The 14,173-nt window shown below is 48.3% G+C and overlaps 1 protein-coding gene across 1 annotated transcript in view; it reads right to left on the reverse strand.

Annotated features, from left to right (window-relative positions):
* The window catches only part of TOX2 (TOX high mobility group box family member 2), a 153,981-nt gene that overhangs the window by 51,348 nt on the left and 88,460 nt on the right, over positions 1-14,173 (reverse strand). Inside the window, exon 3 of the mRNA XM_038158573.1 lies at positions 11,945-12,190. Within this exon, the coding sequence (XP_038014501.1) occupies positions 11,945-12,190 (246 nt within the window). The remainder of the gene's footprint in view (positions 1-11,944; positions 12,191-14,173) is intronic.

The following is a 14,173-nucleotide window of genomic DNA, read 5'->3' on the forward strand; positions in this document are numbered from 1 at the left end:
GAATGAGCCTCAAAGTTGCACGGCCTCTCCTTGTGCGGGGCAGTGAGCGATTGCTGGAGCCGGTTAATGCACCCTGGAAACATGCAAAGGGGAGGCCTCTGACAGCTACGAGATAAATATGATTGATCCAAGGGATAAGGGCAATTAAAGATGGGCTGCAACATTGATCAAAATGCACAAGATGGATGGCAAAGAGTTGCCAGACACGCTACTTTGGTTTTTCTTGTATCAGAGATGATGCTGGTTAAAAAGTGGCAAAAAAAATGGTTCTATTTACAGTTGCCTGATGCACTTCAAGGAAGACTTTAGTCACATTATGATGTGGGATGTGAACACACATGAGAACGTGAACACTTGACGGTGTGGCAGAGGTTATGATGAAAATTAAAACCCTTCATTTGTCTTTTGGAGTCTCTTTGCATTGGCACTGACTCACAGCCACCACATCTTACTATTCCCATGGAAATGAGAAAAGAGGGGAGAAACATGGGGCAGAAGGGACAGCAAACAAGGGGGGCAGATGGTGCAAGCTCCAGGAGGATGCAGGGAGCTCCATCTCCTTGGCAAAACCACCTTCCTCACATCAGGCCCCTGCTGTCAGTCCAGAGGTGGCAGTGAAAGCTCAGCTTTGTTGGCACAGTCAGGGAGCAGGAATGGGAGGCAGGAGAAGGTGCAGGGACACGTGCCTGGGGGATTATTCCTGCCTGGAAATGCCTCTGTTTTCCTTTGCGTGATCCAAACAAAACCAAGTCCTCAGATGACCTGTGCCATTGGTCACATGTACAAAATAAGGCACAAAGGCAGCATTTTGGGGAGGGTGAAGCAGCTTCTGGTTAATCAGCTGAGAGAGGGCTGAGTACATTCAGCAACAGGCAAAGGAATCACAGAATGGTTGGGGTTGGAAAGGACCTTAAAGTTCATCTAGTTTCACTCTCCTGACATGGGCAGGGACACATTCCACCAGACCAGGTTGCTCCAAGTTACATCCAACACTTCAAGGAAGGAGGAAGATCCTTCCTGCAGCTCTCACATAAACCTTTTGCAGTTCTGGTCCCTGGCTGCTGCTGAAACCCATGTCCTGGTAAGCAGAGAGACCCTGGAAACACATAATTGTTCACTTTACCTACTGTTCCCAAAGGGATTGGGATCCCTGAGGTTCAAACACACCCTAAATTGTGGCATCGAAGACAACCAGTCTTTAAGCAGAGATGATTTGGCATCATTAATCTCATGCTGCAACTAAAGGCAAGACATCCCACAATGTCCCAGATTAGTCAGCATGAACAAGGGAAATCCCAACACTTTCTGACCATTATATATCTATTCAATTTGTTTATCTTTCCTCATGCTTACTTTGTACATAATCTCCTGTGTTTTTATACATTATGATAGGGAGGAAGAAGGGGGCAGAGATGGCCCCAGAGTACACCAGAGCCCAAGTGGCTGGGGAAATGCCCATCCAGACACCGACCCCAGCTCCTGACGCTGAGTTGGCAGACCCTCCACCAAGAAATGGGGAATTGTCCATGCTGGGACACTCTTTCCCCAAAACTATATCCCAGACTCCAGAGAAACTCTCTTCCAAATCTCTAGTTCATTTTGCAAAGCATGTTGCACGTTTTCATTTCCAGGATTATTTGATGGGGGCAAAATAGATTTTTAACCTCACCCAGGAAAATCGCTGAAGTGGGATTTTTTGCTAAGAAGGAGAAAAAATTTCACCCCAAAGGTGGACATGGCCTAAACCTAAAGGGTTAAAACTGAGCTAAGAACAGACATCCACCTGCATGTCTGTGCACTAGAGACAAACGCATCTGAGATCAGAATCACGTCTTAAAAAAGATCCATCCCGTTCCTTGAACATATTTACTGGAGTTATTTGATATTGTTCTGCAAACCTCCTTCACGCTGCATTCATCTCATCTGCTCCTGTAATTCAGAGATTTTATTTTCCACTATATTTTTAATTTATATCATGTTTTATTTATACCACTGTCTTCCATGAAACCCCAAATTTCAAAACTGACACAGGCATTACGCACATAAAATAGACTTCTTATTATCAACATGGCAGAGGAGACAAAAAAATGACAGGAATAAATCTTAGGTTTTATGCCGGCGAGACATTCTGCAAAGTAAGTGACATTTCTCAGCAATACAAATTGTACATTAGAAGATAATTTCCAGAACATGATACCAGCTCTGGAGCACGGCACCATTACACAAAGTAATATCTCAGCCGTGCTTTAGCAAGGCCGGGTTCGAGTTGTGTTTGGCACCACGATTGCGTCAGGTCTTGTGAGGAGACTTTGGAGTGATTAAGTTTAGTGCACACACCAGAGGCAGCTCTTTGGCACACTGTCAACACGGCGTAATTGATATTTTAATTACACCGCTGATACACAGGCGCTGCTCACAGCGAGCCTATTCCTCCTCCTCCTCCTCCTCCTCCTCCTCCTCCTCCTCCTCCTCCTCCTCCTCCTCCTCCTCCTCCTCCTCTCCTGCCCGGCCTTACGCAAACAGCGCTCTTTAGAGCTCCACGCGAGTTTGCTTAAGCGCAGGTTTAAGTGCAGTCAGTGCTATCTGAAAGTGCTGTAAAAGCAAAGCAAATTGTGTCACCAGCGCTTAATGGCAGCTGAGGCAGGCACAGAAGGAGCAGGAGGGACTCTGTGCCCTCCCCAAGGATTGTATGGCTGATAATGGCACCTTCCCTACTGGGACTGTCCCCAGGGTACTGGCTTATCAGAGAGACAGAGGGACCGACTCAAGGAGAGGCAGGGAAAGTTTAGGACGATGAATTTTCAAGGAATAGTTAAAAGGGAAATGCAAACAGTGAAGAAGAGCTGCTGGTTCATTGAGAGCAGCAGGTGCACCTTGGGATGGGACCTGCTGGCTTCTGGCCAAGAGAGTATGGGGAGATAAGGACCAGTTTGCAGCCTAAAACCAAAAGGGGCCCAGGCAGCAGAGACAATTCTGCAGCCAGGATTACACACACACACACATTGGCTCACTGTGCAGGTGATGCCTCATGTTTTAGCTGTTTATCTTTCAGATTCTGTGCTGCTTTAGTGTGTGGGTCTGGGCTTCATATGAGGGGATGGTGAGCTCTCTGCACAGAGCAGGGAGACAAAACAATTCCTGCTCTAGCTGGGCACCAAGGACAAATGATCCAAATCTCAGCCCAGGAGCACAAACACCGTGGGCTGGAGAGAGACAAACAAGCAGGATGGGAGTGCCTGGGCTAAAGCTGGAATGGGACAATGAACTGCAAGGTGCAAATGGAGCAGAACTGATCCAAGGGAGAGACCCCGGGAGCGCTCGTGCATTTTGGGACCATTTTGGTTCCTCTTGGGTGCAGCCCTGGCTGGGCTGTTGTGCTGCCCAAGGTGGATCCACTGAGGGCTTTTAATAAATCTCTGCTTTATTCTTTAGCTCTGTCTGGTCTCTGTTCTAGGGCAGCCTTCACAAGGCATCATAGGGCCCTTCCTGCAGGTATGATGTGGTGCTGTGGGTAAGAGCACAGCTGAAGGCTCTCCTGCATCCCCTTGCTCTGGGACACAGGCTCCTGGAGCAGTTTGGGTTGGAAGGGATCTCCTGCTGAGGAGTTCTTCTGCAGGAAGGTGGCTAAGAGGGGTTTTCAGGAAAAAAGGCAGATTCCCATGTGAGATTCCCATCCTGGCAGGTGACAGTCACCCCCTGCCAGTTCAAGTGACACCATGTCTTCTTCCTTTCCCTTGTTCAGGGAGAAATTCTTTCATTACCAAGCAAAGCCCACATCTGCTTTGCTTCTCAGCTGTCACAACAGTTCCCTTGTGTGAAAAGTGTATCATGACACCCTGGTTACTCAGATCTCAGAAATGGGATACCCACGAGTGAACCTAAAGACCAGCCACACAACCATCCAGGTTCCTCAGGTTCACTGCCCTCCTGCACAGCCCAGTCCTCACAAGCTCTGCTGCTCTCCGAGCACTCACAGAGCCAGCTCCTGAGAGTGACCCACATCCCCCCAGTTCTCCCACAGCAGCACTTGGCAAGGGACCAGGCAGAAGCTGCCTCAGACATGTGAAAACAGGGGCTGCTGCCCCACAGCGAGCTTCTGCTGGTGTCCAGGATGACTGGGAAACTCAGGGAGGACGTCTCCCACAGAACAGGACCTGTGTTCATGGAATTGTAGGATGGTCTGGGTTGGAATGGACCTTTAAAGGTCATATAGTCCCACCCCCTGCCATGGGCAGGGACACCTGCCGCTGTCCCTGGTTGTTCCAAGCCCTGTCCAGCCTGGCCTTGGACACTGCCAGGGATCCAGGGGCAGCCCCAGCTGCTCTGGGCACCCTGTGCCAGGGCCTGCCCACCCTCACTCTAAAAAACTTCTTCCTTGTATCTAATTTAAACCAACTCTCAGTTTGAAATATTTTCCACTTGTCCTATTGCTACATGCCCCAACAAAGAGTCTACCCCTGTATTTTTTATAGGCTTCTTTAGGCCCTGGAAGGGGCTCTGAGGCCTTTTGGATCCTTCTCTTCTCCAGGTGAACACCCCCAGCTCTCCCAGCCTGGCTCAGAGCAGAAGGGCTCCAGCCCCTGGAGCATCTTCATGGCCTCCTCTGGGCTCTCTGCAGCAGCTCCAGCTCCTCCCTGTGCTGGGCCCAGGGCTGGGGCAGCTCTGCAGGTGGGGTCTCACCTGAGCAGGGCCGAGGGGCAGAACCCCCCTCCTCTGCTGCCCAGGCTGGGGGATCAGCCCAGGGCTTGGGGGGTTTCTGGGCACACACACATGTCCAGCTCTCACCCACCAGCACCAAGTCCTCCTCCCAGGGCTGTTTTTGATCTGTTCATGCCCAGCCCTGGTACTCCCAGAGGGATCCACGCTCTGCCCACAGGCAGCAGCTCTGCACTGGCACCTCCAACAGCAGCAGTGGCTCCTGCTCTCCCTGAGCACAGACAGCCCAGCCACAACACCTCAAAGTTCAGAAAACACCTCTCCACACAAGCCCCTTCCTCTGAGCAAGCAAGTTCTGAACACACAGACACACACACCCAGGAACAATTTACTCTTTGATTGGGAATCTTGTCTCCCAGGTTCCGACCTGGAGTGAAATTTTATGACCAAGCTCTCTAGCTCAGGGGAGGCAAGGAGGGAAGGGGCTTCCAAGTGAAAATGCCAACAGATACTTAGAGCCAGAAGCATGTGTGGGTGTTGCTAAATTAAGCTCACAAGTAGGTGGGGCAAATGCCTTAAACGAGTTTGTGAAGGTAAAATAATGTTCATTAAAAATAGAAAAACAACTGAAAAAATACCCTTTGTATTCAACTTCACACTCGTACATCATAATGTTCCAGTAAAAGCCCATTTTCCCTTGAGATAATAAAAGAATTGAATTTTTCCTTATCGGTCATCTATTTTTCTAGCTAAAGCTATTACTCCCTCTCAGTGGTTGCCAGGCAACAAGAAATATTAATAGCAGCTTTTATTAGCTTAGCTTTAGCAGTGGAGTACCAGAATGAGAAAATGGAAAACATAAATGTGTTACATAAATCTTTCAACCTTTCAGGGTTTGTGTTAGTCTCTGTTTTCATAATGATTTATTGAAGTGATGGTTCATTTATGAGAAAAAGGAGTGTGAAATAAGAAAACGGAACATTACCCTGAAGGACTGTTTGAAAATAAATAATTATAGAAGGTGAAGAAAAGCTGTTTAAAACCATTTTTCTGAGTTTTATAAAATTTAAAAAGACATATTTCTTTCATTTATTGCCTCTGAGAAAAACACTAGCAGGGAATTGCAAACAGGGCTCTGCTTAATACAAAGAACCCTTCATGTAGGGTTGTGTTATTACTATTTTCCACCTCATGTTTGGGAGTTTAGTTTTTAAATACTGAACCATTAATAAGCAGAAAGCCAAATTAGTCAAAAACTTAAAGCTCACAACACAAAATTGCCAGTGAAAACTTATCCAGGCCTGAAAGGGGAACTCAGGGAAGTTTTTGCTGCTGGTGACCCGAGCAATGCTCTTGTTGCTTTGTTTATTTATAAAGGCTCTTCTGAAGAGCAGGAACTTGCTTTGAAGGGCAATGAAGCTGCCTGTACACTGCACTGGGGTATGGATTATTTTAAATAACTTATTTTAGCAGGCAGTGACTCAAAATGACTGAAATATTGATGCATTGGAAGTATTTGCCCACAGCATGTAAACCACTCTGCCTGCTGGGATCGTGGATTTCCAGCGGCCTGGAGGAAAGACTGGCACAGCTTTCTTGGTTTGGGTGACAATATTGAATTGACATAACAGGATTTTTACAATGAGGGTGCTAAAATCTGCCACAGGTTGCCCAGGGCAGCTGTGACTGCCCCATCCCTGCAGTGTCCCAGGGCGGTTTGGATGGGGTTTGGAGCAATCTGGGTTCTGGCCTTGCAACCTTCCTGCAGGACAACCTCACTCGAGGCTGGTGAGCACCCAGCTTGCCCTTGGAGCCCACAGCATCCCAGGAATGCCCATCCCAGCTCTGGGAAAGGCTACTTTTCCTTTCCATTTCTCACGTGGGACACAGGCAGCTGGCTTCCTGCTGCTTTATTTTACTGCTCTCCTCTCTGTTCCACACCAAAGCCTCACTGTGTTGGGAAGCAGCTGTTCAAAGTCAACTGAGAATTTCTGGAATTTCAGGGTGGCGCTCACCTTTCTTCTACAATTCACCCCCATTTATCATTTTACTCTCTCACCTCTACCTAAACAGGTTTCCCAGCTCACTGGAAATGTGACATTTTACACCGTGGATGTTCCTTTTTGCCTCGGAGGATTTTCAGTATTTTTCAAATAATTCCGTTCCACTCAACAAACTGAAACGAAACCTTTCAGACTGTGGCTGAAGCCTTTCTGCCCTTGCACCAGCTTGCTGTGAGCATCAAAAGGCACCCCAATGGGCTGAAGGAAATGTTAGGGCCTTTAGAGGAGTCACAAAAATCACTCATCGTGAGAAGCAATGGGAAGAGGCAGACACAGGGAGAGGTGTCAGTCTCTCCAACCAACTCCATACAGCTACAAAACTCGTGTTGGCTCACAGGAGCAGCCACATGCCCAAAAGGATGCTAGCCACATGCAGGAATGCGTGGCTGTGCCCACACTGCCCCTGGCCAGGGCAGAGCAGGAGGAAGCAGGGTGGCTGCTTTTTTGGAGTGTGTAGATGCATGCTGTGGCCAGGCTTGGAGGAGCACAGTTTTGGGTCCTGGAGCAGTGCCGCAGGGCTCTGGGCAGTGCTGTCCCCCAGTCAGGGGCTGCTGGCTCTCCCCACCCCAGCACTGTCCCACCTGATAAGCAGAGAACCCCCAGCCCTCTTGGCTGCTATCCAATATTTATGGGAATACATTTGTGCTGCGTTGGACATTCCTGGGCTCTGACCTTGATCGCCCTTTGTTTCTGTCAAAAATGTTCTGCCAAATCTACTCTGAAATCTCATTTATTCCCAGCAGCTCCTTAACCCAGCGCTCACCCACCTCCCCACTGATGCACAGCACATCTCTGCCCCTTCCCCTGCTTTCCCCACAGCCCCACATCCCAGCCCCGGTGTGATCCCAGCCCAGCAGGACTCCCTGTGCATCCCTGGCAGGCTCAGCTGCTGCTGGGATGTTCACAGTGAGCAAAGTTATTCTCTTCCCAAGGAAAACATGTTTTTTTCCTCTTTGATTACTTTTCCCTAATTACTCCCATTTCTCAGTGACAGTCACACCTCTCCTATTTTCTCTCCCTCCTGCCACTCTTCCTCTTTCCCTTCTCTTCCCTTCCTTTTTTCCCACAGGAAAAGAGAGATCACTAGAAAAGAAAACTCCACTGCAGTAAGAATTTTCTGTTTGTTTCTTGTCATCAACACAAAAAAAAAAAAAAAAAACCTTCCCAAAATGAGCCAGCTCTGCCTCCTCCCCAGCCCTCCCCATCCCTTCCAGCAGCTCTTCACTCATCACCTCCTGTGCCATCTCTTTGCCTACTCTTGTCCACCCATCCCCGCTTCCCTGCTCAGCAGCTCCCTGCATCCCATGGAAAACTCCCTTCAACTTCTAAAAACTCATGGGTGGGGGGAAAAGAAGGGGAAATGAAATGACAGAAAGAGCAGTGAAGAGCCATGACATGGAAACGTGGAGCTGGTCCCTGGGCAGATCTAAGTGCTGGTGTGGAGGGTGCTCTGGGTGGTGCTGCTGCAGGGATGAGCAAACAGAAGGGATGCTGGATTTGGGGTTTCCCCATCAGGGCACATCTGCTTTGCTCAAACCAGTCTCCATCTGGCAGCCCATGGGTGAGCTGGAGACAGGAGCAGGGGCTGGCACACAGCACATCATCCTTCACCCCCAGTCCCATCCTGCCATGGGAATGTCTGTGCTGATTAAACTCCCTCGGGGTTGGTCACCTGCACACTGGGAGCAGTAGGGCAACCCTTGAGAGGCACTGGGAGGTGTAATGCAGTCTGAGGGTAATGTAGGACATCCCAGGACAAGAGACACACAGAGGGCACAGCAACCTGCAGCTGGATTTTCTGTATTCACTTCTGAGCTCTCAGGAAAAAATACCAATCCTATGGCTCTCAGTGAGTCCTGGCTCATGTCTTATCAGCAGTTAGAGATTTGTTCCGTTTTTTTTCTTTTTGACTTAAAAAATCCTCAAGTTACATTTTTAGAGCAAAAGTCTGGCCGATGTCTAAACATTTTACCATGAATTGCTTGTTGTTTCTCATTGTATTCAAACATACAGACATGGCAACCAAGGCAGGAAATAGCTGTGTATGCAAAAACCTGAGTGAGCTACAGCAGAGAGCAGCAGGGAGGAGAGAGGCTCCAGCTCAGGCATTTGCAGCAGCAACGCTGGTCCTGGAACAAACCCAAAACCTCTGCATGCTGAGCCACCTCCCCTGAGCTCTGTGCAGGCAAGGCTCACTCCCAGACTGGCCTCCCATCACTGCCTGGGTGAAATAATCCCTCTTTTTGTGGAAGTGTTGGCAAAGAGGCCCCAGAATGGTCTGGTTTGGAAGGGACCTTGAAGATCATCTCATTCCACCCCTGCCATGGCAGGGACACCTTCCACTGTCCCTGCTGCTCCAAGCCCCGTCCAGCCTGGCCTTGGGCACTGCCAGGGATCCAGGGGCAGCCCCAGCTGCTCTGGGCACCCTGTGCCAGGGCCTGCCCATTCTCACAGGGAGGAATTATTTCCCAATAGCCTACATAACCCTGCCCTGTGGCACCGGGAAGCCATTCCCTGTGTCCTGTCCCTCCAGCACTTCTCCAGCTCTCCTGGAGCCCCTGTGGGCACTGGAAGGTGCTATTAGGTATTAACCAGATGAGTTTAAAGTGTGCTTTCTCTCCAGGATTCTCCTGTGCCCTGATGTGCATGTGCTGCTCGCTCAGCACCCACAGGAGCTGCAGCTGTGCTCTGGGGCCAGCGCTGCCACCGTGGGCTGCTGCTGCAGCAACGGGACTTGATTCCCCAGCAAAAGGGACAGCAGGTGTTACCCTTCAGTGGAAATAAGGCTGTGATGGGAGGGAAGGCAGGATTTAATTCTGACCTAAAACTGAACACAGCTCCCTCCCTGACCCCTTTGCTGCTAGGACCTCTGAAGATGTCTCACAGCCCCGAGGGTTTCCAAACCTGAACAGTTTCAGTTCACTCTCAGTTGGGGAATTCAGGGTTCACTGGACTTTTTCGTGGTAAGGGGCAAACAAATCTTAATCTCTCTATTCTACATTTACAGCCCACTAAGTCCCCTTCTTATCTTCTGTGGCTCGGCCCTGATTTATCGTCACCGAGCTGCATTTGTAAAAGAGTACCATAAAGTAAGAAAGAGAACATTTCCCAAGGACTACTCCAAAATAAATTATTTCAGACACAGAGAAGCTGCTTAATAAATCCCCCTCTTCTTTTTTTCTTTAGGTATTTTAGAAAGTGATTTATAAGTGCAATATCACCTCTCAAAAATGAGACAATCAACACGGGATAAAATTATCGTGTTATGAAAATAGGGGTCAGGCAAAGGGGCTGTGCTTTAAATTAAACCAGGGAAAAATATTTCATCTGAAATGGACTCTTTCTGTCTCAGAAATGAATGTTTTAATCACCTAAGAACCTAAAAGGTAACACAGAGCCCTCAGTAATATTTAATTCCATAGAAATATGCCTCTGTTCAATATTGATGGGCAGAACATGATATTTCTCTTAAACACACTAACAAAGAAACTCAGAGACTCATCAGGACTTCAGAAAGCCTTGGGATTTTCCTAGACTAAGAGATAATATCCCATTTAAATATTTAAATATCACTACCTTTCAGACCCTTATCTATTGAAGCAATCAACACCAAGCGTTCCCCAGCTAGGCAGGCCAGGCTCCCAGCCACGCTCTTTAAGTAAAATTAACTCTGTTTGATATCAATGTCATTCAAAATCAATGATCTTAGAGAGAAACAATGCCAAAAACCAACCACGGGGCTGAAGCTGCTGGAGAGGAAAATGGTATTAAGCAGCAGCAGTATTAATTCAATATCACTGTCAAAATCAAGCCACAACCTTTCCTCAGTGCTGCTGATGCAGAAGCACCATAAGCTCTAATTAGCCCTGGAGTTTCTTCCCAGAGCTTCACTTTACTTCATTATCCCTGCCTTGTTTATCCCTGCACGAGTCATTTGAAACTTTGCAAGGTATCCCCTTCCCACGGCGTGAGCCGGGAGCCAGTTGGAGTTTGTGAGAGCAGGGAGGGATCCTGTTCCCCCTGAAATCAATAGGAGAGCTTTCCCTTCAGGGAGCATCCGTGCTCCTCCTGCTGGTGCCACCCTGGCAGTGGGACAGGGGTGACAGGGAGGGAGAGAAAGGACACAGGGGGCTGGGGCTGTGGCTGGCCACCTTGCCATGGGGGATGGGGCACATGCACTTTGCTTGGTTTAGGGAGTGATGTCCTTTTGGTTTTGCCTTTTTTTCTTTGATATGTTCTCTATATTCTCCACACATGCGTTTGTTGCTCTGTCACCTACTGTATTAGTGACTAATTTTCCAAAGCCTTTCCCTAGACAGAAAACCAGAACAAGTTCCAGAGCTCCAAGCCCCGAGGGGCACAGGACCCCAGTGCTGTCTTGGTTCTTCCTGGGAACCAAGGCTGAGAACAACTCTTGGAGATCCATTTCATGGACAGAGCACAGCCAGAGCCAAGGGGGGACTCCAGAGAAGGGGCTTGACCTGGGGGGAATTGCCTCACCACTTGTGCTCCTAATTGGTGCTTTTTGTCAATTAAACCCTATAAAAATGTACTCACGCCTGTGGGGGTGGGCTTTTGTGGACATCTTTCCATAACTGCCCCTGAAATCCTTCAAATAAAAATCCACTTCTATATTCACAGAATTCACAGAATCACATGGTTGGAAGAGACCTTCAAGGTCATGGAGTCCAACCCAGCCCCAACCCCTCAGCTAAACCCTGGCACCCAGTGCCACATCCAGGCTTTGTTAAACACACCCAGGGATGGTGACTCCACCACCTCCCCGGGCAGCCATGCCACAACTTTATCACCCTTCCTGTGAGAAACTTTTTCCCAATATACAACCTGTGTTTCCCTTGGTGCAGCTGGAGGCTGTGTGCTCTGCTTCTGTCAGTGCTGCCTGGAGAAACAGGCCAACCCCCAAAATATTACCTCCTTACTAAAATTATCTCGAGCTTCATTTCCAAACTGGGGGGAAAGGCAACAGGAGGGTGTTCCACACAGAGGGGGAACACCTTTTGCCCTGATCCTGAGTGGTTACCGAGGCTCAGGAGGACACCAAACGAAGCATGAAACTGCCACCATGAGCACGGTGACCACACTCACACCCAGCTCCTCCCACCCCTCATGGCAAACAGCTCATCACCAGCAGTGATGAGCTCAGCTCCCTCACTGGAAACACAGAGTGCTTTGGATGAAAGGCAGAGGGGGGGAGAGGCACTGACCGTGGGCAGCTGGCTGGAGAGGAGGTGCCCATCCTGACTCAACATGTTGGACACCATGATGGCCGGCAGGTCCATGTTCTGGTAGGGATAGGCTGGGATCAGGCTGTTGGGAGGGAGGCTGTGGCACAGAGAGTGGTATCCAGTTTCGTGGTCCACCAAGTGCAGGAGGGATGGGTCAGGGAGGTTGGGAGGCGTTATGGGAGGGATCTCGTAGTCCTCGTTGTTCTCATTCTGACTGTTGTACGTCTGAAACACCAAAGAGACATTTTGCAACATGTCACTGATATGTAGAAAAATTCAGAATTTTAGAAGCATATAATGTACTTAGGCAGGTAGAGGAAAACAGAAATGTATTGAAATAACAGAAATATATTTAACAAATTCATTTAACAAATTTGCTTATTTAACAAATCTGCAAAAGTACACAAGACAGTTTGTAACATGAATGTAACTTGCTAGGTAGAGACAACTTGTAACAGAGCACGTAAGAATTTAGTTGCTAGGTAAAGGCCATAAAGATAAGAAAACTCAGTAAAGCAAGACTTAGGTATTGTTGAGACCCATAAAGCAGAACCTTTTGCTTAAGGAGCTAGCAAGAACCAGGCTCCAGGTTTTGGCCAGGACAAAATGACCTGAGAGGAAGCCAAACCTCCACTGTGCCTGCCCAGAAGAAAGGGTCAAGCAGAGAGCATCGAGGAAGATGATGTTACTTCATCAAAGATGCCCACCCACAAACCACCAGGAGGTGTGGCACCACCCAAGACTCTGGGCAGGGAATGGGTGGGCAGGGAGATATGGGTTTGAGGGGTCAATGTGTATTTAAACCTGAAATTTGTCTCATCAGGTACACATGTCTTTGGTGGAAATACCCCCATGTCCTTGGTGGAAACATGCCCCATCTGTCCCAGCTGGAATAAAACATACCTGCTCTACAAATTTTAGTTGTAAAGTCCTTACTCTGCAAATCATCACCGCCTTGCTGCTTTGGCAAAGAAAAATGACTATTTCTCTAAGAAATACAGATTCCAGTGGAAATGGGTTTGTTGTGATAAAAAAGGCACCTCCCGTCCTGCACACCAGGTTGTAAAGAGGTAGGAGCCAGGGTGTGAGTGTGGCAGCACTGCTCCATCCATCAGGAACACACCATGGAGCCACTGGAGGCATCCCCCTCTCCCCACGCCCTCACAGCATCCCTGCTCGTCTCTGAGTCCCAAAAAGCTCAGCAGAAACTCCCACACCTGGACCACAGCCACGGAAGGGCATGGCTGCCTCCTGACCAGCTGCTGCCCTCCTAGGCCAAAGTATTTCTCTGGGCACCCAGCTCAGCTCTCAGCCTACAGCTGGTATTTTAAAGAGCTTTTGTGAGAATTAGAACTGTAGAAATAACAATTAGGATCACAATTCACAGAATTATGGAACAGTTTGGGTTACAAGGGATTTTAAAGCCCATCCAGTCCCATCCCCGGGACAGGGACACAGATTGCTCCAAGTCCCATCCAGCCTGGCCTTGGACACTGCCAGGGACCCAGAGGCTGCCCCAGCTTCTCTGGGCACCCTGTGCCAGGGCCTGCCCACCCTCACAGTAAAGCATTTCCCCCCAATATCGAATCTAACCCTGCCCTCTGTCAGGTTAAACCCATTCTCTCTCGTCATAACTCCCTCAGAATCCTCAAAAACTCCAGCAGAGACGCTTCAACCAGGGAGGGAGATTCAGAAACACAGCCATCCCTCTACAAAAACCCTTTAAAGAAAGCCTTCTTAAAAAAAAGACTCCACCACACATGTAGATTTGCCCTGCCTTATATCCCCTCCCAAAGTTCATCTGGAAAATCATTCCCTCACCTCCCTACTAACACTCCCTCGAGGTGACATGAGCATGCAGAGATGTTGGAACTCTGTCTGCTCCCCATGTTTTCTCATGGCTTGTTTATTCTAAGCATTCCCATTTATATAAAAATGTGTTATTGCACCTGTGCAATCATTTTCACTTCAGACAAAACCATTTTTTCTTTATACCATGTGAATCTATCCAAAATTATTAATTACCAACACAGAATATAATGAGTCTCTGGCAGAGGAGGCCTGTTCTAAACATCTACTGTTTCACCTATTATTATAGCATATGAAATTCTGATTAGCTATAGCATTACACACGTGCTAAAGCTAAATTTCCCAGATAACCTAGTTTCATGGTTGGATTTGGACTTAATACTTGATTTAAGAGCAAAA

The sequence above is a fragment of the Motacilla alba genome, chromosome 20, assembly GCF_015832195.1.
Source record: "Motacilla alba alba isolate MOTALB_02 chromosome 20, Motacilla_alba_V1.0_pri, whole genome shotgun sequence".
NCBI classification, from domain to species: Eukaryota; Metazoa; Chordata; class Aves; order Passeriformes; family Motacillidae; genus Motacilla; species Motacilla alba.